Source organism: Oryctolagus cuniculus, chromosome 14 (genome assembly GCF_051225735.1).
Source record: "Oryctolagus cuniculus isolate XC-2025 breed Fujian yellow rabbit chromosome 14, ASM5122573v1, whole genome shotgun sequence".
In the NCBI taxonomy this organism is placed as follows: Eukaryota; Metazoa; Chordata; class Mammalia; order Lagomorpha; family Leporidae; genus Oryctolagus; species Oryctolagus cuniculus.
In genome coordinates this window covers 64,899,801-64,922,089 of record NC_142880.1, presented here as the reverse complement: position 1 = coordinate 64,922,089, position 22,289 = coordinate 64,899,801, and the positions used below count along the sequence as shown (strand labels likewise).

General features: G+C 41.9%; 1 protein-coding gene across 5 annotated transcripts in view; it reads left to right on the top strand.

The window, feature by feature from the left end:
• Positions 1-22,289, top strand: part of DAB2 (DAB adaptor protein 2) — an 83,172-nt gene that overhangs the window by 45,895 nt on the left and 14,988 nt on the right. For 4 of the 5 annotated variants that reach the window (XM_070056666.2, XM_070056672.2, XM_070056665.2 and 1 more), the window contains 8 exons: positions 10,800-10,991; positions 12,063-12,202; positions 13,353-13,451; positions 16,197-16,328; positions 16,814-16,894; positions 17,309-17,335; positions 17,583-17,636; positions 18,015-18,077. In XM_070056666.2, the coding sequence (XP_069912767.2) occupies positions 10,901-10,991; positions 12,063-12,202; positions 13,353-13,451; positions 16,197-16,328; positions 16,814-16,894; positions 17,309-17,335; positions 17,583-17,636; positions 18,015-18,077 (687 nt within the window). In that variant the 5' untranslated portion in view covers positions 10,800-10,900. The remainder of the gene's footprint in view (positions 1-10,799; positions 10,992-12,062; positions 12,203-13,352; positions 13,452-16,196; positions 16,329-16,813; positions 16,895-17,308; positions 17,336-17,582; positions 17,637-18,014; positions 18,078-22,289) is intronic. The other variant, XM_070056671.2, reaches the window with a different exon arrangement.

Below are 22,289 nucleotides of genomic sequence, written 5' to 3'. Positions count from 1 at the left end.
AAGGTCAAGCACTGAATAGTAGAGAATGTACTGAAATAAATTCAAATTCTTTGATCTGTGAGTTGAATCTCAGATCTAGCCAAAGCAGCCCAATTAACATTAATAAGCCAGTTAGGCCAGATATGGCTCCTGCTGCACAGGCAAAAAGAGAATCCAATGATGATGTATACATAGACCATGTTAAATCATTTTTTTCCGCTTTGGTACAGAAAATATCTATAAATAACCAGGTTCAAATTTCTCTGATAGACTATTTTCTTACCCTTTTGCTTGCTCTTTCTACTAAATGGAGAAAATACTCTGTTCATATAATACTTTGTGCATGGGGCTGGCGCTGTGTCACAGTGGGTTAATCCTCCACCTGCAGTGCTGGCATCCCATATGGGTGCCTGTTCTAGTCCGGCCGCCACTCTTCCAATCCAGCTCTCTGCTATGGCCTGGGAAAGCAGTAGAAGATGGTCCAAGTCCTTGGGCTGCTGCACCTGTGTGGGAGACCGGGAAGAAGCTCCTGGCTCTGGCTTCGGATTGGCGCAGCTCCGGCTGTTGCAGCCATTTGGGGAGTGAACCAACGGAAGGAAGACCTTTCTCTCTGTCTCTCCCTCTCACTATCTCTACGTCTCAAATGAATAAAAAAAACTTTAAAAATATATTTTGTGTATGTAATGGGCTTTGTACAGCTTGTTTAAAAAGTAATTTAAAGATCTAATGTGGAGGGGCCGGCGCCGTGGCTCACTTGGTTAATCCTCCGCCTGCGGCGCCGGCATCCCATATGGGCGCAGGGTCCTAGTCCCGGCTGCTCCTCTTCCAGTTCAGCTCTCTGCTGTGGCCCGGGAAGGCAGTGGAGGATGGCCCAACTGCTTGGGCCCCTGCACCTGAATGGGAGACCAGGAGGAAGCACCTGGCTCCTGGCTTCAGACCGGTGTAGCACCAGCTGTGGCGGCCATTTGGGGAGTGAACCAATGGAAGGAAGACCTTTCTGTCTGTCTCCCTCTCACTGTCTGTAACTCTACCTTTCAAATAAATAAATAAAATCTTAAAAAAAAAAAAGATCTAATGTGGAATCTCCAGGACTAGGGAGGTAGAGTCTCATTCTTGTGTCTAGAACTTTCCTGGCACCAGTGCTGCCTCAACCAGATATTGAACAGTTACACATACCATGCACTCTTTCTTGACCTCACTTTCCTAATCTTTGTAGTGAAAGGATATGGCCAAGTAATTCCCTTGATTTCTTCCATCTCAGTAGTCTAACCCACTTGGCATTTGTCCACAGGGATGAAGGGCTGCTATTAAGGTAGACCACTGGGCCTTAGACTTTGTCGGTATATTAGAATCATCTGGAAATCTTTCAAGCATACTGGAGCCTGAGCCTGTTCCCTCAGAAGTTCTGATTTAATGGATCTGAGTGTGCGTGGACATTATTGCTAAAAGAGCCCTTCAGTAAAAGTCCCCGACGTGATCTTCTAGACTGTCCATGGTAATGATGTTTGTGTGGATTTGATTCAGGATCCATTACAGCATGCCTCTCTGGGTAGCTTAGAGTAGATTTGGTCCCCAGAGTCCTGTTCCCATCAGCACCTGCCCTCTGTAGGCTCAGAAGCCAGAGTTGGGGAGGATGTGGCTCCACATTGCAAACCCTCTCATGTTGTCACCTGGGCTTTACTAAGGAAATGACTGTCTCTCCAGGTTTCTGCTTTCTGGTCATATAGTCATCGCTCTTTGTTGTTCTGAAAGTGCTTTAAAAACTTGCTTGGAATGCACGACTGTACGCCACTTATGACAGTCATTCAAAAAGCCCTTGGGAATTGAAAATAAGTTTCTTTTGGTGCAAAATATTTTGGCATTCATGTAGAATACACATAAGTCTTCACTGATTTTTTCCCAACAGATCAGCAAACTGTAGTTTCATTTTTCCAACAAAGAAGTGAACATTGGATCTGAATTCCAACAAGTCATAGAGGCATTAAATGGCCAGTCCCGTGTGTCTGGGACTTCCAGGTCTATACTCATAGCTGTTCTTTACCTTCTACCCTAAATAATTTGGGAACTCTTAACTCTGTGCATGGGGCTGGTGCTGTCGCAATGGGTTAAGAAATAGGGGAAAGAACCTTGAGTCAGGGTTTGATTTGTCCTCTGGGTCCTGCAGCATCTATCCCAATGGGTAAAGCGGTGTACGTGCGTGCTGTCAATGCCTAACTTGTGTATAGTGATTGACTTGGGTTTGTTCTGTTACTATGGTCCCTCGTGCAGTGTCAGCACTTACAAGAAAATTGTCTAGCAACCCTTTTCCAGGATGTATTTGCAGTCTCATTCCCCAGTTAACCAGGCTGCGCAGATCTTACTGTATTCTCAGTTGACCTTTGCAGGGTCGAATAGCCTTCCTAAAAGTGCAGGAATTCAAACACTTGAGGGAGCAGGGCTTTGCATACGGTCTCAGAAATAGCCTGAATTCACTGCAGCATCTCTTGTAATGTCCTTGATTCTCCAAAGGCTACTTTGAAAATAGTGGTGAAGGCTGCTTGCTGCCCTCTTGGACCTTAAGTCTGTCTTAGAGGTTAATATTTCACATGTCCTGATTCAGTGCTTCAGCTGAGTCAGGCATAAAATTTCAAAGGACAAGGAAGCACATTCCCTGTCCGGGACAAAGTCCTGGACCCTCTGAGCAAAGACGTTTATATCGCTGTGTTCTTGCAGCTCCTTAATTCTTCCCCTGTGTCTATCTTATATGGCTTTTTCTGAAAAATTAACTGCTATGGCAAAGTCAATGGAAGTGGCTTTTCTGAAAACAGCTTTTTAAATGCAAGTTTAGTCAGTGAGATTTAACGCAAGAAAAAAGAGAACATCTAATAGAAATAGGAATCCACACTAGCCCAGTTTAGAACTCAGTAGCCTGTTAGAGGTTGCACTGGTGTTGCTGAGGCCATTTTATTCATAAAATAGACACATCTGTTTACTTAAGGCATACAGGATAAATGTTTTAAGTACTTGATATACAGTTGTCCCTCTGTATCCACAAAGGATTGGTTTCGGGACACCATTGCAAATAACCAAATTCTGAGGATACTCAAGTTCCTTATACTAAATGGCACAGTATTGCACTTAACCTTCAAATATCTCTCCATCTATCTTAAATCATGTCTAGATCACTTATAATACCTTGTTCAATGTGAACGCTATGTAAATATATCATATTTCCTTATTTTTCCCCTCTCTCCATTTCCTTTTAGGAATCCTTGTTCCAAGGGCTGATTTTCAATATATTATACACTATATTGAACAACAAAAAAGTCTGTACATGTTGTATGTAGATACAATTTCTTTTTCAAGCTTCTCATCTGTAGTTGGTTGGGAGTATGGCGGCAGATCCCTTGACTATAGAGGGCCAAATATATCACTTGCTTGTCCCCTCTCCCATACCATTAAAATCAGGTTCTCTGCCATTTGTGCAATGGTGCTCCTGTTAAGTCCTTAATCCAGATTATTCCTTTACCAATATTTTGAGACTGAGCATACAAATATCTACCTGTTGTGTATATTTAGGTAAGAAGGTAATCTTGGGAGCTGGGGGCAAGAGGTTGGCTGCATGCTTGTCCCAGCACTGCTGCAGTACCCTGGAATTCTTTCCTATTGGTGGAAAGTGTCAGCAGGCATAGGAAGGTACCAGGCAGTTGTTGGTGTTTTTCCTGTAGAGCCTAGACTGATCACTGTCCACCATGCTGGCTTTTCCAGGGTTCAAAATACCAGATAACATTCATGAATCACTTTAAGAATTAAACAGTTATAGCTGACTTTGTTAGTGTGGAGGACTTGGTCATTCTGGGATGACTCATGCACTCTTCCCGTATGTGAGTCCATCTCCCAGACCCTTCTCAGAAACCAAGAAAGATGTTGCAAGCTCCAGAATCTCTCCTAGTCATCTGATGCTAGCACCACGGAATGGGGAACTCCCCACATTCTTTCAGAGAGGTTTCTTATTAAGTCCAAAGTCCAGGTTAGATATCTTCACTCAAATGGAAGCTGATTTTCCTTGATTTAGCCAAGTTTCATTTATGATTTGCTGTTCTACCAGAGGGAGGAAGGAGGAAAGAGGACCATAAGAAAACTTGAGATTCTTTTATGTTTCCAGATGTGACATCTTATTTTTCTTTTCATTTTTTTTTGTTTTTAAAGATTTATTTTATATATTTGAAAGGCAAAATGACAGAGAGAGGGAGAGAAAAAGATATCTTCCATCCACTGGCTCACTCCCTAAAGAGCCAAACGGACGGGGGATGGTCCAGGCTGAAGCCAGGAGCCTGTCTATGCAGGTCTCCCATGTGGGTGCAGGGGCCCAAGCACTTGGGCCATCCTCCACTGCCTTCCCAGGTGCATGTGCAGGAGGCTGGATTGGAAGTGGAGCAGCCAGGACCCGAACTGGCACTCATTTACAGGATTCTGGCTTTGTAGGCAGTGGCTTAACACGCTGACTCCTCTTTCCTGGTTCTTGAGAACCAGAATAACAAACCAGCTGTGATTAGATGAGGGACTATGGGATATGTGACCCCAATATATATTTTTGAGCTTTAATTTATAATCTTCTCATGATAACACATAGCTCTTATGCATGTTTCCTAATGAATTCTGTGCTCCATGACTAGAAGCGTCCCAGGACTAAACCCATCAAAGAGAAGGTGTATACTTCCTCTTGATCTTCCATGCACTGTTCCCTTGGTAAGAAACTTACCATGCCAGAGCTTTGCAGCAGAGCCCATAGCTGAACAAACTCTAGTCACTTTCTTCACCAATGCCCTAGTTTGTAAAGGCCCTCAGACCTCTTTCTAGGCCCAACTGCTTTCTGAAAATCAATGTATTATAAGAACTTCTAAAGGTTTAATGGGTACAAGTGACAATTGTGTGACCTCGCTGGTAGGATTGGGCGTCTCTTAACTGTTGGCCGTTGGATTTGTGTTGCTTGTTCTCTACAGAGGGCTAGGTCTGGAGGAAAGCTTCCTCCATCCACTGCCTGGCCAGTGGTGACTTGAGCATTTGAGAGTCTGTGATGAGGGGCTTGTTCTTTGAACCCTGAGACACAGCAAATGTTTACCACTTTGGTATATGCATAACTGATGTAGGTGTTTGTTAAAAACTTTCAGTAAGTCTTAAACATTTCTTTTGTGAAGAATTTTTCCTTTGAGTCTTGTGATCCATGGGCATACTCAAATCTTTTTGATCATTTTAGGAAATAACAGTTTCTTTCTTTCTTTCTTTCGTTTTTTTTTTTTTTTTTTTTTGTAAGATTTGTTTATTTGAAAGATGAAGTTATAGGGAGGGAGAGGCAGAGGCAGAGAGAGAGCATGAGGGAGATCTTTCACCCTCTGGTTCACTTCCTAAATGGCCACAACAGCTAGAGTTGGGCCAGGCTGAAGCCAGGAGCCACAAGCTTCATCCCAGTCTCCCATGTGTGTGCAGGAGCCCAGTGCTTGGGCCATCCTCTGCTGTTTTCCCAGCCATTAACAGGGTGCTGGGTTGAAAGTGGAACAGCTGAGAATTAAACCAGCACCATTATGGGATGCCAGCAGTATAGGCAGTAGCTTTACCACTTATGCCATAGTGGCGGCCCCAGAAATCACATTTTCAATAGATACATTTTCAGTTGAAAGGCCTGCAATGGAGACCTGCACTTGAGCATTGCAGTTCAATATGCTTCCATTTTCTTCAGAGAATTTATGCTAAAGAAATTTTTTCTTCTTTGTTCTCCCTTGTCCCTTGTAGCTGCTCATTCCCCCAATAGTTTAAGGATATAGTCAAGGAAAACTAAATATCTTTAAAACAGTTCTAATGCTGTGAAAAGTTGTAGTTAGGTGTCTGGAGAGAGGTTTTTTTTTTTTTTTCTTATAAAATCTTATAGCATGGTAATACCTCTTACCTTAGAACCCTTCCATTGGGCTCTCCCAGCCAACTTGAGATTGAATATCTGGACTTGAGTTGTGAGGTTGTAAGGAATTATTTTACTTTCATGACTAAACCTACCAGCATTCTCTCCCCAAGCACCTCAAAATGCTTGCTGGCATTCTCATATTCCTTTAAAATATTCTCACATTAGAATAAGAATTGCCAAATTTTAATGAGGTAGGTCTTTTCTTGCCAGAAATAATAACTTGGAGGAAAGCTGGTTGTCAGGCTTCCAAGCTGGGCAGGTGTTGGGATGCAACAGGTTAAGCCACTGCTTGTGACACCCACATTCCATATCAAAGCATTGGTTCAAGTCTTGGCTACTGTATTTCCAGTCTGGTTTCCAGCTTATGCATCCTGGGAAGCAGCAGATGATCGAATCATTGTGAGCCCCTGCTCCACACGGGAGAACAGATTGTGTTCTGGGCTCCTTACTTTGGCCTGTCCCAGCCCTAGCTGTGGTGGATATATGAGGACTGAACCAGCTGATGGAAGGTCTCTCTCTTACTCATGTTCTCACTCTGCCTTTCAAATAGATGAAAATAAATAAACAAATAAATACTTAAAAAAAAAAAAAGATGGGCAATGAACTCCTCTGTCCAGGTTACTTTTTTCAGCCAATCACCGCACCCAATTCTGCATCATCTTGCTAAAACTATCAGTACATGCATTATTGAACTCGATCTCATGCTGATCTCGGCAATGGCTTGCAGGTATAGCCACACAAACACTCTGGGCGCCTCCCATAACATATTCGAGTTTAGAATACATTCTTAATGTGCTCGGAGGAAGAAATTAACAGTGGATATATGAAGGTACATAAATTTAACTTTGAAAGCCAAAACAATATAGTTTTAATTAATTAATCCGAGACAGAGGTCTCTCATCTGCTGAGTCACTCCCCAAATGCCTGTGAAAGCTGTGGTTAGGCTTTCCTGAAGCCAGGAGCAGGGAATTCAATCTGGGTCTTCCACATGAGTGGCAGGACCCCAGTTGTCAGGCCACTACTTGCTGCCTCTCAGGTGCACACTAGCAAGAATTTGGAATTGGGAACCAAGCTAGGACAAGAACATGGGCAGTCAGATACGGGGTGCAGATATTCCATGCATTGTATTTACCACTGTACGGAATGCCCAACCCAGCAGTATAATTTTAAAAGACATGAGGATACATGTTTAAATGAAACTTATGAGTGTTACATTTCAGGTATGCCTAAAGGACAGTTCTTTAAACCATGAAATTGCAACAGAGTAGTGTTATTGGTTGGCATTCAGTCCACATTAGTTATTTTAAAAGTCCATAATATTTGGCTTTAAAGAAATATAAATTTTCTGGCTTGAAAACTGGGAGGGTAAAGAGAAAAGAACAAGCCATCACGGGGGAAGCACCTCTAGAAGAGCTACTTCTCTGAGGGCTGAGGGGCCAAAGAGAAGGAATTGGGATCATCAGCGCCCGTGAACTTGGAGGACGGGGCCCCGGGGGCTCAGACCTCTGAGAAAGGGGTGCTGCTCCGTTCAGGCTGGTTCCCCTGTGTTTCGGGGACCTGGGACTTGAGAAGGAGCACCAGGGGACTTGGGCTGGCATCTCCAAAGGGAACACGGTGAAGCTGGCTCAGCAAGTGCAGAAAACACTGACAACAGGATTCAGCTGCTGTTGTAGGAAGGCACTCTTGCTGCTGGGGTGAAGAAGCGCTGGTGAGTCACGCTCACGTGGAAGTGCACGTGAGGCAAACAGCCCCTTCTGCAACTTGGCAGGCTCCCTCTAGCACCCCCTGTTGGCAGACCAAATGTACAGCCAACCCGAAGTGCAGAAATGTTCCCTGAGTCCCACGCAGCATCGCAAGTCAGACATAGGAGGGTGGTGTTGAAGCTGACGGCCCGACCACTGGCACAGACCGTCCCATTAGCTATTCACCACCCACGTACCCCCTCTATGCATTTTGCCGTTCCTGTACCACAAGTGTTTCCAGCTTCTGAGATGCAACCGTTCTTCATTCAAAGGAAGATGTTCTCACTCTCTCCCAGCTGGGAAGCTGCGAAGCCCCGATAGGTATAGCACCCATTGCAGGAAAACAGTGTCTTTGGGTTCTGTTAGCTGCCATAGAATGCAGTCGCAGTCCCATATAAATCATATCCTGCCTAAACACAAAATTGCACAGGGGCAGGCAATGTGGTGCAGTGGGTTAGGCTGTGCTTGGGATACCTGCATCCCAAATTCAGACCCAGCTACTCCACACTTTCAATTCAACTTCCTGCTAACGTACCTTGGAAGGCAATAGATAATGGCTTAAGTATTTGGGTCCATGCCATTCACATGTGAGACCTGGATGTAGTTGGTGACTCCGACTTTGGCCAGGCCCAACCTCAGCTGTTGTGGGCAACTGGGTGATGAACCAGTGGATGGAAGATCTCTCTCTGTCTCTGTCTCTGTCTCTGTCTCTCCTCCTTCTCTGCCACTCTGCATTTTAAATTAATGCACACATCTTTTTAGAAATTGTATATTTAAATTCCAGTTAAAAGGGACGATAGAGAGGTAAGAAAATTGGTAATGTATACAAAGTTATACACAAAACATGCGAGGATGAAACTATGCAACAGCCTTCATTACCATTCACATGAATGACTTCCTTAGGCTGCACACCGGGAAGTCTCCTACTTTCCAGGGTGTAGGTCTATCCAGTCGGTGCACAGACAGTAAAGGGGCTTGTGTGAAGACCATGCGGTGGCCCTGGGTATTCTGAAGGGTAGAAGGGAAAGGTGCAGGGAGAGGTCTTACTTCAGGGACAAACAAGTAACTGGAGTGCAACAGATTATCACAACCAAGGTGGATTAAAGCAAGAGGAATTTATTCTCTCACAGTCCTGAAGGCAAGAAGTCCAAAATTGGGATGTCACAGGGTTGGTTCCTTCTGGAAGCCTGTCTCCTGCCTCTCTTGCAGGTGTTGGCTTTCTTTGGTTTACAGGTGCGTCAATGCAGTCTATCCTGCCTTCGTCTTCATATCACTTTACTTCTGTGTATCTATCTCTGTCTCTCATGTCATTCTGCTTTCTTTTTATCAGGACATCTGTCATCTGTCCCTAAATTCATGATGATCTTGTCTCACAATCCTTAGCTTGATTGTAACCACAAAGACCCTTTCCCCACAGAAGGTTACATTCAAAAGTTCAAGGGGTTGGGACTGGAGCATAGTTGGGGGTGGAGAACGGAGGCATCACTACAGGTGTATAATAAAACATCTTTATAGCTGTGATGTACCTTTTTAGGTGAGACTGATTCTTGAGCTGTTAAGGAGCTCTGGCTTTGAGCCAGATATTCTGGGGTAGAAACCTGGTTCTGCACCTTTATAAGTGGTAAAACCTCTGCCTTGGCTTTTTCTCTGGAAAATGAAATATTGCTGTATCATAGTACTCACAGGGCTACTATGAATTTTGTTACATTGAATATAAGTGCAAGACTAATAGTGTCTGATCCCAGCTAAGTCCTGAGTTTAGTATGGTTTAGAAACTTCTGTGGTGCAAGACTTCCTCCTGTAAACAGACTGTCTCCCTGGCTGCCTACAGTCAGGTGTCTTTGAGCAAAATTTACTCCTAAGTCTCTCTTGAAACAATTCAAGTAACATTAATCAGACATAGATTGCACATACATATGGATGTATTTAAAGGCTGTTAAGACAATAAAAGGACTATTAAGACTGTTTAAAAATTCATAGTGGGAGGCATTAAGGACTGGCCTCCAGGAAATCATGTCCATGTTGATGAAGCAAGCTAAATGCAATTTTAGCTGACAGTAAAATCTTAAAAGACTTCAGACCGGCATTGTGGCATAGCAGGTAAAGCCACCACCTGCAACCCCAGCACCCCATATGAGCACAGGTTCAAGTCCCAGCTGCTTCACTTCTGATCCAGCTCCCTGCTAATGGCATGGGAAAAGAAGTGGAAGACAGCCTGGGTTGTTTGGCCCCCATCACCTGTGTGGGAGTCTTGGAAAAAGCTCCTGGGTCCTGACTCCTGGCTCTTGGCTTCGGCCTGGCCTAGCCCTGCCCTGGCTATTGAGGCCATCTAGGGAATGAACCAGTAGATGGTTCTCTCTGTCTCTCCATAACTCTTGAAAGAAAATAAATAAATATTTTTTATTTTTTTTTAATATTTGTTTATTTATTTGAAAGGCAGAGTTACAGAGAGACAGAGACAGAGATAGAGAGGTCTTCCATTCACTGGTTTACTCCCCAGTGGCCACAACGGCCGGTGCTACACCGATCCGAAGCCAGGAGCCAGGAGCTTCTTCCACACAGGTGCAGGGGCCATCTTCTGCATTCCCAAGCCATAGCAGAGAGCTGGACTGGAAGTGTAGCAACCAGGACTTGAACTGGTGCCCAAATGGGATGCCAGCACGATAGGCAGTGACCTTACCTGCTATGCCACAGCACTGGCCCCATAAATCTTAAAAAATAAAATATAAAAAATTGATATTTATAATGCCCAATTTCAGAGGCCAGTTGCAATCTTACAATGCTCAGCATTCAATTTATAACTATTTTGCAATGAAACCTAGCAAGATTTTGATCCCTATCTTAAATACTAGATTTTTATGCCAAAGTGCCAATAATTAAACTACCTAGCTAGATAATCATAACATGTTATCAGATAGCAAGTGCTTAAAGAAAAATCTATTAAGCACACTCTTTCCATTTTGGAAACGACAAAGGAAATAGTCCTACCCACTCCCTGCTTTAAGAGTTCAGTCTAATAGAGGAGAAGGAACAAAATGAGTCCCAGGAACTACACAAGACAATCACTAGTGGTAGGCTGTTATGGTACAAAGTTTGGGTTTGCTATGTTCTCATCCCATTATGCCTCTAAACTCTGCCTGCAGGTGTCTGTCCCAGGTTATGTTCATTTGAGAACTTCTCCATTGGGGATCGCCTGGTGTCACAAGTGTTTCTGGTGCTGGGGTTTCCTGTCTGCCCTCCTGCCATGTCTAACGAAGTAGAAACAAGTACAAGCAATGGTCAGCCCGACCAGCAGGCTGCTCCAAAAGCACCGTCAAAGAAGGAGAAGAAGAAAGGTATGGAGAAATCCCCTGGGGACCAGTGAAGAGAGCCAGGCGTAGATACCTCTGCAGAAATGTGAGGTCTGGGTGCAGGTAAAGTCAGAGCTGGCTCCTGCCCGCCTTCCAGCTCAGCTCAGCCCCGAGCTCCATGTGGCAACAGAACCATCAATTCCTACAAGGTTGTCTTCCAGTAATCTGTGTACCACTTTACTTCACTGAAGTCGGTGATTTTTAAAAGTCAAGATTGTATTTTTTTTAAAGATTTATTTATTTTACTTGAAAGTCAGAGCTACACAGAGAGAGAAGGAGAGGCGGGGGGAGGGGCCTTCCAGCTGCTGGTTCACTCCCCAGTTGGCCGTGACGGCCAGAGCTGTGTTGATCTGATCCAGGAGTTTCTTCCGGGTCTCCCATACGGGTTCAGCAGCCCAAGGACTTGGGCTATCTTCCACTGCTATCCCAGACCATCGCAGAGAGCTGGATCGAAAGTGGAGCAGCCAGGTCTTGAACCTGCACCCATAAGAGATGCCAGCACTGCAGGCAGTGGCCTTACCCACTACGCCACAGCGCCGGCCCCCAAGATTGTATGTTATTAGAACCTCCTGTGAAGTTGCACGAGGAGGAACTACTGGAAGGGTCCTTTGTTATTCATAGTTTGAGAATATGCTGTGATTTTCTTGCCTTTTACTATCACACTCATAAGAAGTTATAAAGATTAGTCATGTTAGTGATTTTCAAGGAAATGTACTTGGCCTGTAATTCCCTTCTGCTTTATTGATAGTAAATTGTATAGTCACTTATGATGAAGAATCTCCCCAGCTCTCACTTCCTACAGCCCATAAATTTGCCATAATTCAGTCAAATTTTCACTTCTAAGAGTTGTATTTTCTCTTCACCCCAGTCCCATACACACTGTTATGGAGTGTGATTTTGCTCAAAGGAAGCAAGAATAGAGAGGGTAGAATATTACATATACGATAATTATAGTATATTGACATTTGTGTTTCTCAAATGGGGATTCTGGAGCATGTGTTGTCATACGTCGATCTGGTACTGAATACAAAGTTTATCCTCTGTTTCTCTTCTCAGGCTCCGAAAAGACAGATGAGTATCTCTTGGCCAGGTTCAAAGGTGACGGTGTAAAATACAAGGCCAAGCTGATTGGTATTGATGATGTGCCAGACGCAAGAGGGGATAAAATGAGCCAGGATTCTATGATGAAACTAAAGGTAAAAGGGAGAAGAATGCTCTCTCTGTCTCTGATTCTAACGTCTAATGCCATTGTATTAGGAGCACTTACTCACCTCTTAGTCATTTAAAAAATGGATCTAATCATGGGGTTCATCCAGTAGAGGCTCATTTCTGAGTAGCCAGGGTTTTGCTTCCCTCCAGGAGTGTTCTGGAGACCTCATTTAATCAGCACAGCAGGACTCCGGAATCCTTTTTCATCTGACAGACTCAGCATTTGAATGAACCAAGCCTCATTCAGTGATTATAAAAGCTATGCACAGATATGTGCATTTTTATCCTTCTTTGTACCCTATTTTAGATCTGGGTAGTATTCAGATAAAATTCACAATCCTAGGCTGGCGCGCCCCGCAGCTCACTAGACTAATCCTCCACCTGTGGCGCCGGCACACCGGGTTCTAGTCCTGGTCGGGGCACCGGATTCTGTCCCGGTGGCTCCTCTTCCAGTCCAGCTCTCTGCTCTGGCCCGGGAGTGCAGTGGAGGATGGCCCAAGTCATTGGGCCCTGCACCCGCATGGAAGACCAGGAAAAGCACCTGGCTCCTGGCTTTGGATCGGCGCAATGCACCAGCCACAGCAGCCATTTGGGGGGGTGAACCAATGGCAAAGGAAGACCTTTCTCTCTGTCTCTCTCTCACTGTCCACTCTGCCTGTCCAAAATAATAAAATAAAATTAAATTAAATTAAAAAAATTCACAACCCTAGTTGTAAATTTATGTTAAGTGTGTTAGCTCTTCATTATTTTTTTAAATGTTTAAAGTTTAGTACTATGTTAGTACAGGAAGCTAATTAAATACGTAATAATTGTTAAGTAATACAAAGCTTAGAAGAACCTCTTTAAAGATCTTCTCATCCAGTCCTTTTGTCTTTACTAGTGACTGTTCAGAGGCCAGCAGAATTACAGTGACTTGTCCAGCTTGGTATAGTTACAGTTAGCACAACTGCAAGATGTCCCCAGCCAGTGTCTTCTAGACCATCCTACTGTCGCCTTGTGAAAGGGGTCCAATCTTTTCATAAATGCTAAATCAAGCTGAAAGCACAGTTAACTGTCTTTGAAAACTGTTAAGTCTTACAAGCATATAGGGTACTTTTTAAAATTAAGATTTTTTTTTCTGCCTCTTCAACCTCTCAGGGAATGGCAGCAGCGGGCCGGTCTCAGGGACAACACAAACAAAGGATCTGGGTCAACATTTCACTTTCTGGGATAAAAATAATTGATGAGAAAACCGGGGTAAGAATTCACATTCGCTGACACCTATTTGACTACCTGAGTCTGACCGACAATTTGCTATTCCAATTTCACTTTCCTTTATTCCTTCTTGAAGTTCTGTGTGAAAGCCAAACAGAAATAGCACATGCAGGCATTACTTCTCCAGAAGTAATAGGGAGAAGAGAAGGTAAGGAATCAAGAGATTTTGTTTTGAAGTTCTTTTCCTGTAATAGATGTGAGTCTGAGACTAAACACAGGTATGTTATACATTTCACTTGGTATTTCTTTATTGGACCTTGAATATACAAAACTATGTTTATCCTTGCTCTTTGTTGTGATGCTCTCATAGCTTTATGGGTTGCTTTTATCTTAACATATTTATATGTGAACTTACCAGTTAACCTCAAGCTAAAACATTACCCATAGCATCTAGCATTTTTTTTTCCATTTCTTTTCCCTGCCCCCTCACCCTGTAGAAGTATCCTTATTCATATTTGTGCAGTTGCTGTTTTCTATCATATATGAACACCCTTCCTTTTTTTGTTGTTTTTGAGCCTTCTCCAAAAGTTAGCATATTTTGAATCTTTTGGCCCTTTCTTTATCTACCCAATACATCATAAGATTTATCCATTTAATGTTGATTGTGGCTCTTTTTCATTGCTGTGAAACAATCTAATCAAAGAGCTATGGGGAGACCGCCAGTTGGTATCCATCATTTTCTAGAGATACCCATTATCTTAGGATGCAGGCACCTCAGTGCAAACTTGCTCAGCCTACTGGTTCTCAAATCCACAGACACCACTGGCGCCGTCTTCCTCCCTCATCTATGAACTTCACTTGCCCAAGTCTGTCGGCGAATAGTGGCAGGTTTCTCCAATTAGCATTCTCACTCAGCAAATCTTTTAACATACTCAATATAAACTTTTTGGCAAAGTTAGGCATTGGGGAACAAAAGTCCAAGACACTTTCTGCCACTAACAAATATTCCTGAAGAATTGAACACTGGGTCAGGCATTTGGCATTGAAGTTAAAGATGCCACTTGGGACACCCTGTATCCCATATCAAAGTGCCTAGGTTTGAGTCTCACCTCTGCTTCCAATCCACCTTCCTGCTAATGCACATCCCGCGAGACAACAGGTGATGGATCAAGTAGTTGGGTCTCTGCCACTCACTTGGGTGACCCAGGTTGAGATCTGTGCTACAGGCTTTAGCCTCACCCATCCTCAACTGTTGCAGGCATTTAGTGAGTGAACCAACATGGGAGATCCTTGATCTCTTGATCTCTCTGTCTCTTGTTCTCAATCTTGCTCTCTCTTTCTCTTTGTCTCTCTCTCTCTCTGCTTTTCAAATAAATAAATATAAAGAAATAAAACATAATTCTCAAAAAAAGTTGAATGTGTTCCTTGAAAGGATCAAAAGAAGGGGAGGAAAGTAGGAAGGGAGGCACTAGGAAGTTAGTAAGCTCTCTGCTCCATGTAACTGTTGATTAATGACATGATCACTGTATTGGTCAACTGTTTTGTTATTTTAAGGAAATACCTAAGACAAGCTCTAAAGGAGAGTGGTTTATTTCTACCAACAATTTTGGAGGTTCACAGTACAACATTGGGCCACTCTGTTGCTTTGGAAACTGATGGTCGTGTTCTTTCTGCCAGAGTCCCAAGTGGCACAGATCATCACACGGTGACAGGGAGCAGAGTGGGGATGAAGGACCACCTGGCAAAACAGGACACAGGGAGAATGACTGGGCTTGACCCAGCCTTTATTGTTGTTGTTGTTGTTGTTTTAAAGATTTATTTATTTATTTGAAAGTCAAAGTTCCAGAGAGAGGAGAGACAGAGGAGGAGAGAGAAATCTTCCATCCACTGGTTCACTTCCCAAATGGTCACAACAACTGGGGTTGGACCAAACCAAAGCCAGGAGCAGCAGGCTTCTTGTGGGTCTCCCACATGAGTGGCAAGGGCCCTGGGACTTAAGTCATCTTCTGTTGCTTTCCAAGGCACATTAGCAAGCAACTGGATCAGAAGTGGAGCAGCCAGGACCCAAACCCACTGCACCACAGCGACAGCCCCACTCAAGCCTTTATAACCAACCCTCTCCTAAGAAATATATTCCAAGGGCATGTCTCCAAAAACCTAATGGCTTCCCACTAGGCCCACATCTTGAAGACTATTATTGGATAGTTTCCAGTCTCTTGGTACCATCAATTTCCCATTCAAACTGCGGTAACCATCTTGGTAAAGTTGAGAAATGCTTGATGGCATCATTCGGTAACCTCCAGAATGTACTAGAACACCTGCTATAATAATGTAGAGAATGGTTCCTGGATCACTCTGAGCTATCATCAAAGGATTCCTAGGAATGCTTGCTCCCAAAGCTTAGCTACACTGTTCACTGAAGTGTGTCTCTAGCCAGGAAAGTAGGTCTACTTGGATCAATTTAGATTCCTTTGCTTTAGAAATCCTCATTCTCCTGATCCTCGGGCTTTCCTTGCTCTGTGACATCGTATCACTGGAGTAAGGAGAAGCAAATACCAACTTTTTAAGAAGGAACATTCTTTCATTTGCTTCTATTCTTCCTTTCCTATGGAGCTCTTTCTGGAGAGGATAAATATAGCTCTAGCTTTCAAACAGACTAGAAAAGTCTTCATTGAGATGCTTTACCTTCTTCAATATGCTTTCATACATGTGTCTGAAACTCACTTGTGATCATCTAAAATTGGCTCTAGTTTTCTCAATAAATCATTCACTGTGTTCCTTTTCCAGGTAATAGAGCATGAACATCCAGTAAATAAGATTTCTTTCATTGCCCGTGATGTGACTGACAACCGGGCCTTTGGTTACGTCTGTGGAGGAGAAGGCCAGCATCAGTTTTTTGCCATAAAAACAGGGCAACAGGTAAGCCCAAAGCCTCATGGTATACCTAGGGTCTTGTCCTCTGAGCATACAAGTGTCTGTCACTCAACTGGAAAATTTACTGAAAGAATTGAATGTAGGAGGGCTAAATGATTCCTAGAATAACTCTCGTCATCGGTCTAAGGAATCTTTTTCAATGTTAGTAGCACTTATAGAATGTGTGTGATGAAAGAACTGTGAGACAGACTTTCTTAGAAGGTCAGTGCTGAATTTAGACCAATAAGAAATTATTCCCAGGAACTCAAAGGGACTTCAAAAATAGTTGTGGTACCTCTTGTTTTGTCTAAATACTTATTAACCTGTTCTTACGTATCCTGAGATGTGGATAGGGATTAGGGTGATCCCCTACAAGCCAGGGGTGGGTAGTAAGAGAAAAAAAGAAACCAGTAGAATTCACAGGGTTGGGAGAGACAAAGGGTAGAAAATTTAAGATTAAAATTCTGACAATGCTGCTTTCTCTTGTTCAGGCTGAGCCATTAGTTGTTGATCTTAAAGATCTTTTTCAAGTGATATATAATGTAAAGAAAAAGGAAGAAGAAAAGAAAAAGGCAAGTACAGTCTAATAAAAGACCTGTTGAATGTAAACTCTATTCAGGACAATGTTTAATATTTTTATTTGTATGTGGCCTGCCTGGGGAGTTGGCTTCTATGTGACTTTGTGAAGTATATAAAGTACAGAAATGTATTTATTGCCTGTTCCTCTCCATAGGGCAAAGGATGGATGTTATGATTAGAAACTTCTAATTTCCAGTCCCCTATATATTATCTTTTCTCCCTAAAAGCTTCATGGGAACTCTATAGGGCAACCAAGTTTAAATTCAGTAACTATTTAATCTGGTATTGATATGGAAAGGGGAGGTGAATGTGCAGCAGACATATATTTATGAACTAATAAATGTTTGTGTTATATTATTGAACTCCCTTTAACTACAAATACATTGAATTTGTGTCTTTCTTTTTAGACAGAAGAAGCCAACAAAGCAGTAGAGGTAAAATTGCATCTATACTTCTTGTGAATTGTGTGTGAGATGTGTATATGCTCTTGTTTGTCACCAGCCCAAGCACTCTCCTCAACTAACTTGTTACGTGTATTTATGATCTCTCTGGTCATGGAAGATATGTAGTTAAAGGATCAATGCCAAAACCATAATGGTTTAGCAAACCAATAGTGTAGGAAAACAGATTCTGTAGACAAAATCCATTAACTAATCCTTTAAATATTTACCATCTTTTCAGAATGGGACTGAAACCCTACTGAATTTTGATGAGCAAGCTAACAAACTGAAATTGGTATGTGTGTGATATTTTATGATTCTTCCTTGCTTGACCATGTTCTCTACTTCCCGTAGTTGTTGAGAATACCAAATTTGTGTAAAAATTTGATTGTGACAACTATTTTCCTAGTGTAACATGTCAATATACCAAGAAATCTTTTTTTTAGTAGACACAACAGAATCAAATACAAATACTTTTTAATGATAGTCTAGATGAATTTATCTGGGGACATGTCTACACTTCCTGACCGAAATAGTTTAATATCATATCTGTATTAGTTAATAATGAAAATCCAATTGTGACAACTATTTTCCTGAATATTAGAAATCAAACAATTACAACAAAATAATCTTTTAGTAGACCATCTGAATCTAATCCAAATACTTTTTTAAGGGTGTTGACCAGATGGATTTGTTTGGGGACATGTCTACACCTCCTGACCTAAATAGTCCAACAGTAAGTGTTTGTTTTTAAATTTGCAATGTAATGGAAATGACATCTGTAAATCAAATTGAAATTAACCAGAAGTCTTGAGCATTTCATTGAAACTTGGAAGGTGACTGCTGGTTTTTCCAGATAAAGTATAAATGGCAGCTAGAATAAAACTGAATTTTAAGCAGTTGGGAACCCAACTGCTATATTAATATTGCCTAGAAGTTTAACCTGAGCAATAGGTCAGGCATTGTAGTTTTTCTTGCTATTACTTGGATCCAGAAGAAGGGGCTGAATGATAATCTTTTGCATAAGTGTACTTGAAGAAAGTATAATTGTTAGGTGATTAATCAAATTTTCCTGGCCTCTTCATTTTTTCCCTCCCCTTTCCTTTGCAGTTTAGCAGATTGGCATGAAGTATGATTTCAAGTAGGAGGCTCAGTTATCTTCAATTAAAGCCTGCCCCTGTTGGCATATTGCTTATTTATACGAGCTATTGTAGTATATTGAGTATTCTCAATATCAATTGATCTGTAGCAACCCTGTGGAAATGGAGCAATATTTTCCTTTGTAGATAAGAAACTGATAGCTCAGAAAAACCCTTCACGTACCCTGGAAAAACATCTATACTCAAGGCTTGTGCCCAAGTCTTCATGCCTTTCTAAAACGGGCCTCAGATGGAAATAGCTGTGTAATTTTGAATGACTTCTTGCAACTTCTATTATTTACTTAACTGTCCCTATTTGCAAGGCACAGCATAAGGTGTATAATATCACTAATATCATGTTTATTGTCGAGAATACAAACCAGCATTAAATTTGGTCACAAAGGCTATCAATTGTCAATAATTACAGGGTGTTTTTCAAGTTTACAGATTCAGATAGTGTTTCTGAGGACCTGAGTTCCTATACTTGAAACATAAGAATGCAATAGCTAGACAAAAAAAATATTATAGTAATGGGAGAAATGTCTAGCTAGGAGTTTCTTGTATCATGGAATTCTGAAGCAAGTATACAAGACCAAGAAGGTCATAGGAATTCAAGCAGCAGGTCAAAGACAGGTTAGATTTTTACTTCCCAGGGGACTGCAGAGAATACAGGCCAGTAACACCTCCATGCATAGCACACCTCTGGATCAAAAGCAATGGGGAGAAGCAGTGGCTGCATGCACCTTTCCCCGCCCCCAACCACAGGCAAATCACAGGACCCAGGAGCATCTTCAAGACCTGCAATAGCCAGCGCCACAGCTCAGTAGGCTAATCCTCCGCCTTGTGGCGCTGGCACACCGGGTTCTAGTCCCAGTCGGGGCACCGGATTCTGTCCCAGTTGCCCCTCTTCCAGGCCAGCTCTCTGCTATGGCCAGGGAGTGCAGTGGAGGATGGCCCAAGTCTTTGGGCCCTGCACCCCATGGGAGACCAGGATAAGCACCTGGCTCCTGCCTTCAGATAGGCGCGATGCGCCAGCCACAGCGCACCGGCTGCGGCGGCCATTGGAGGGTGAACCAATGGCAAAGGAAGATCTTTCTCTCTGTCTCTCTCTCTCACTGTCCACTCTGCCTGTCAAAAAAAAAAAAAAAAAAAAAAAAAAAAAACCTGCAATAGAGAAGCCTGTCCCCTAACTCATTTGTGTATAAGACTTTTCATTCTTCATTATGTTCATTACCTTTTTATAAAAAAAAAAAAAAAGATAACTTGAAATACCAGATCAGATGACTCTGAAAATTTCATTCTGCTTGAGATCCTTTTTATTTCTAGACAACTTTGCCCTCCCTTCATTAGTAACCTTCTCACCAAAGTGAATTGATATCTGACTGACATTCAAGCAAGTGCCTTGAAAGAGAGCAAAGTACTCAAGATATAAAGTGGGATTCCAGAGAAATGGACAAGAAAAACCATTTAATCTGCTTTTGTACACTTCGGAAAACTCTGAAAAAAGGAAATGAAAAATAACATGAATAATCTTGAGTCTCATTTTGATTACATTTCACATAGTCTAAGACATGACTTTGTAGAAATTCATGTTTTAGTTTAATACATTTAAAGTAGGAAATATCATCAAAATATGTATTATCTGATAAGAAAGAGAAAGCTAACAGGGCTAATTAGGTGGTCTTGAGACTTTGACAATATGTTACATATTGACTCCATATTCATGGGTCACAAGTAGATATTTATCTTTTCTTGGTAAAATCAGCATGTTCAGAAATATTCAACTCATAACAACTACTCTGGAAGATGTGACAAGAGAGAGAACTCTAAATCACCCAGGTGCTATTAGTAGTTCCAGATGGCTGTCACTCCCCTCACCTTTATACAGGAAAGTTTCACACCTTTTAAATAATGCTCATGTTGCAAATTAAGTGACATCCCTTAGAACATAACTTTTATTGGAAAAATGTTTGGGCATTATCCTTCCACACTGTATCAAGAATGAAAGAGAAGGAGAAGAAAGGAGGGAGGAAGAGAGGGAGACAGTCTAAGAAAAGAGGGAGGGGGAAGGGAGAAAAAGACATAATCTCTACGTATAAACCTTCACCATGTGAGAGCACAGTTACTATGAGAAAACGGTGTGATGCATGAGCCATCACTAAGGAGATTAAATCTGGTACAAGGGATGGGATCAGGGCACAAAGTTCAAACATTGTGTGTACACTCGTCTATACTCCATAAGATGCCATGGAATGGGAACAGGTGAAGTTGAAAGATCAATGAGAAAAGATTGTGTAAAGAATCTGAATTTGAGTTGGGTCTTTGAAGGGTGTACGAAATGAGACAGTAATTAAGCTATAAACAACTTGGATTCTATTGTGAATCATTTTGGAAGTTGGCCTAATGAAGCTTGTTTTAATATAAGCAGAAGCAGGAAGCCATCAAAGGCTTTGAGAAGGGAAGAGTTAGATTTCTCAGGCTTTGAGTGGTTAGTAGAGACTGGCTACCTAGAGAAGAGCTAGCTGTGGAAGTCAGAGAGACACATGCTGTTGCCTCCTGTACCTCTTCGTAAAACTCCTCAAGAGTAGAGTCTTTCACTTTCCAGTCTCCAGTGCCTGTCTCTCAGGTGTCCAAATGGTGGCCAAGCAGATGCAAGGATTGACAGTCCAATAAGGAATCCATGAAGCTCTGGTCAAGGGGAAAGGTGCGGAGGGTCTCACATCTTGCAGTTGCAGCCTGTGAAGTAGACTCTTAGTCTTGACTACCAACAAACCCAACCTGAGGAGAGCCTTATACATTTTACTTATAGGGTGACTATTCAGAAGTCTAACATTGTGCCTCCTGTTTGGTGTCCTAAGAACTTCTTCTCAAGTGTTTGAAAAGGAGAACTCTACCAGCTGTGAACACCCAACGGTTCTAACCCAGAGGTGGCTCATAACAAAGGAATAAATATTGAAATCACAAGCTTTTGTAAGATTGTATAAAGATATATGCATTAAGAGGTCTTCCAATCCCTGCCTTTGATTTAAAAAAAAAAAAGTTTAAATTATAAACTCTTTCTAGTGACAAATTCTTCCTGTTATAAAGAAAAACTGGCTTTTAAGAATGTGTTTCTATGCCTCACAATAAAGGAAGCACAAAAATGTAATACAATTAGGTCTGATTTTTGCTGTTTCTAAACAAAAAGCATTATTTTCTCTAAAAGCTGAGGAGGCCTGTTTGAGCCCTTTGTTGTACTTACCCGTTTTGAGAATCTCCTCTTTTCTTGAGGTTCGTTTTCTCCCAGTGATCAAAATATGTGCTACTCTGCAAGGGGTAATGTCAAATGTCTAGTCTAGATACTACTTCCAGTAGGGAGTTTTTATTGTCTGTATTCTTCTATGCTGAGCTTAATTAAATAGTTAATGGATCAAAGTCAGAGGAGCATTTGTGAGTATGAGAACTCTCCCACAGTGAGTCATACTGAGTTACGTCATAATTAGGAATCATGACATGCCAGATTCATCATATTGGTTGCTTTTATGCTAAGGATTTTTTTATCTAACAGTTGAGAAGCCAATTGACACACCAAAAAAATACTAGAGATGAAACAGGACATTTGATTTATCTTTCTAATTCACTTTTACATCCACATTTCTAATATATATAAATTAAAGATTAGTGATTCTTCAACTTTAGCCACTAAGTAGATGATATTACTGTCAAAACACAGGCCATTCTAAGCTCTGTTATGAAGAAAGTGCACACATAGGAGAGGTTGATGTGTGCTGGATTAGATTAGTATTTTGTGTCGATCTGATAGAAGAACG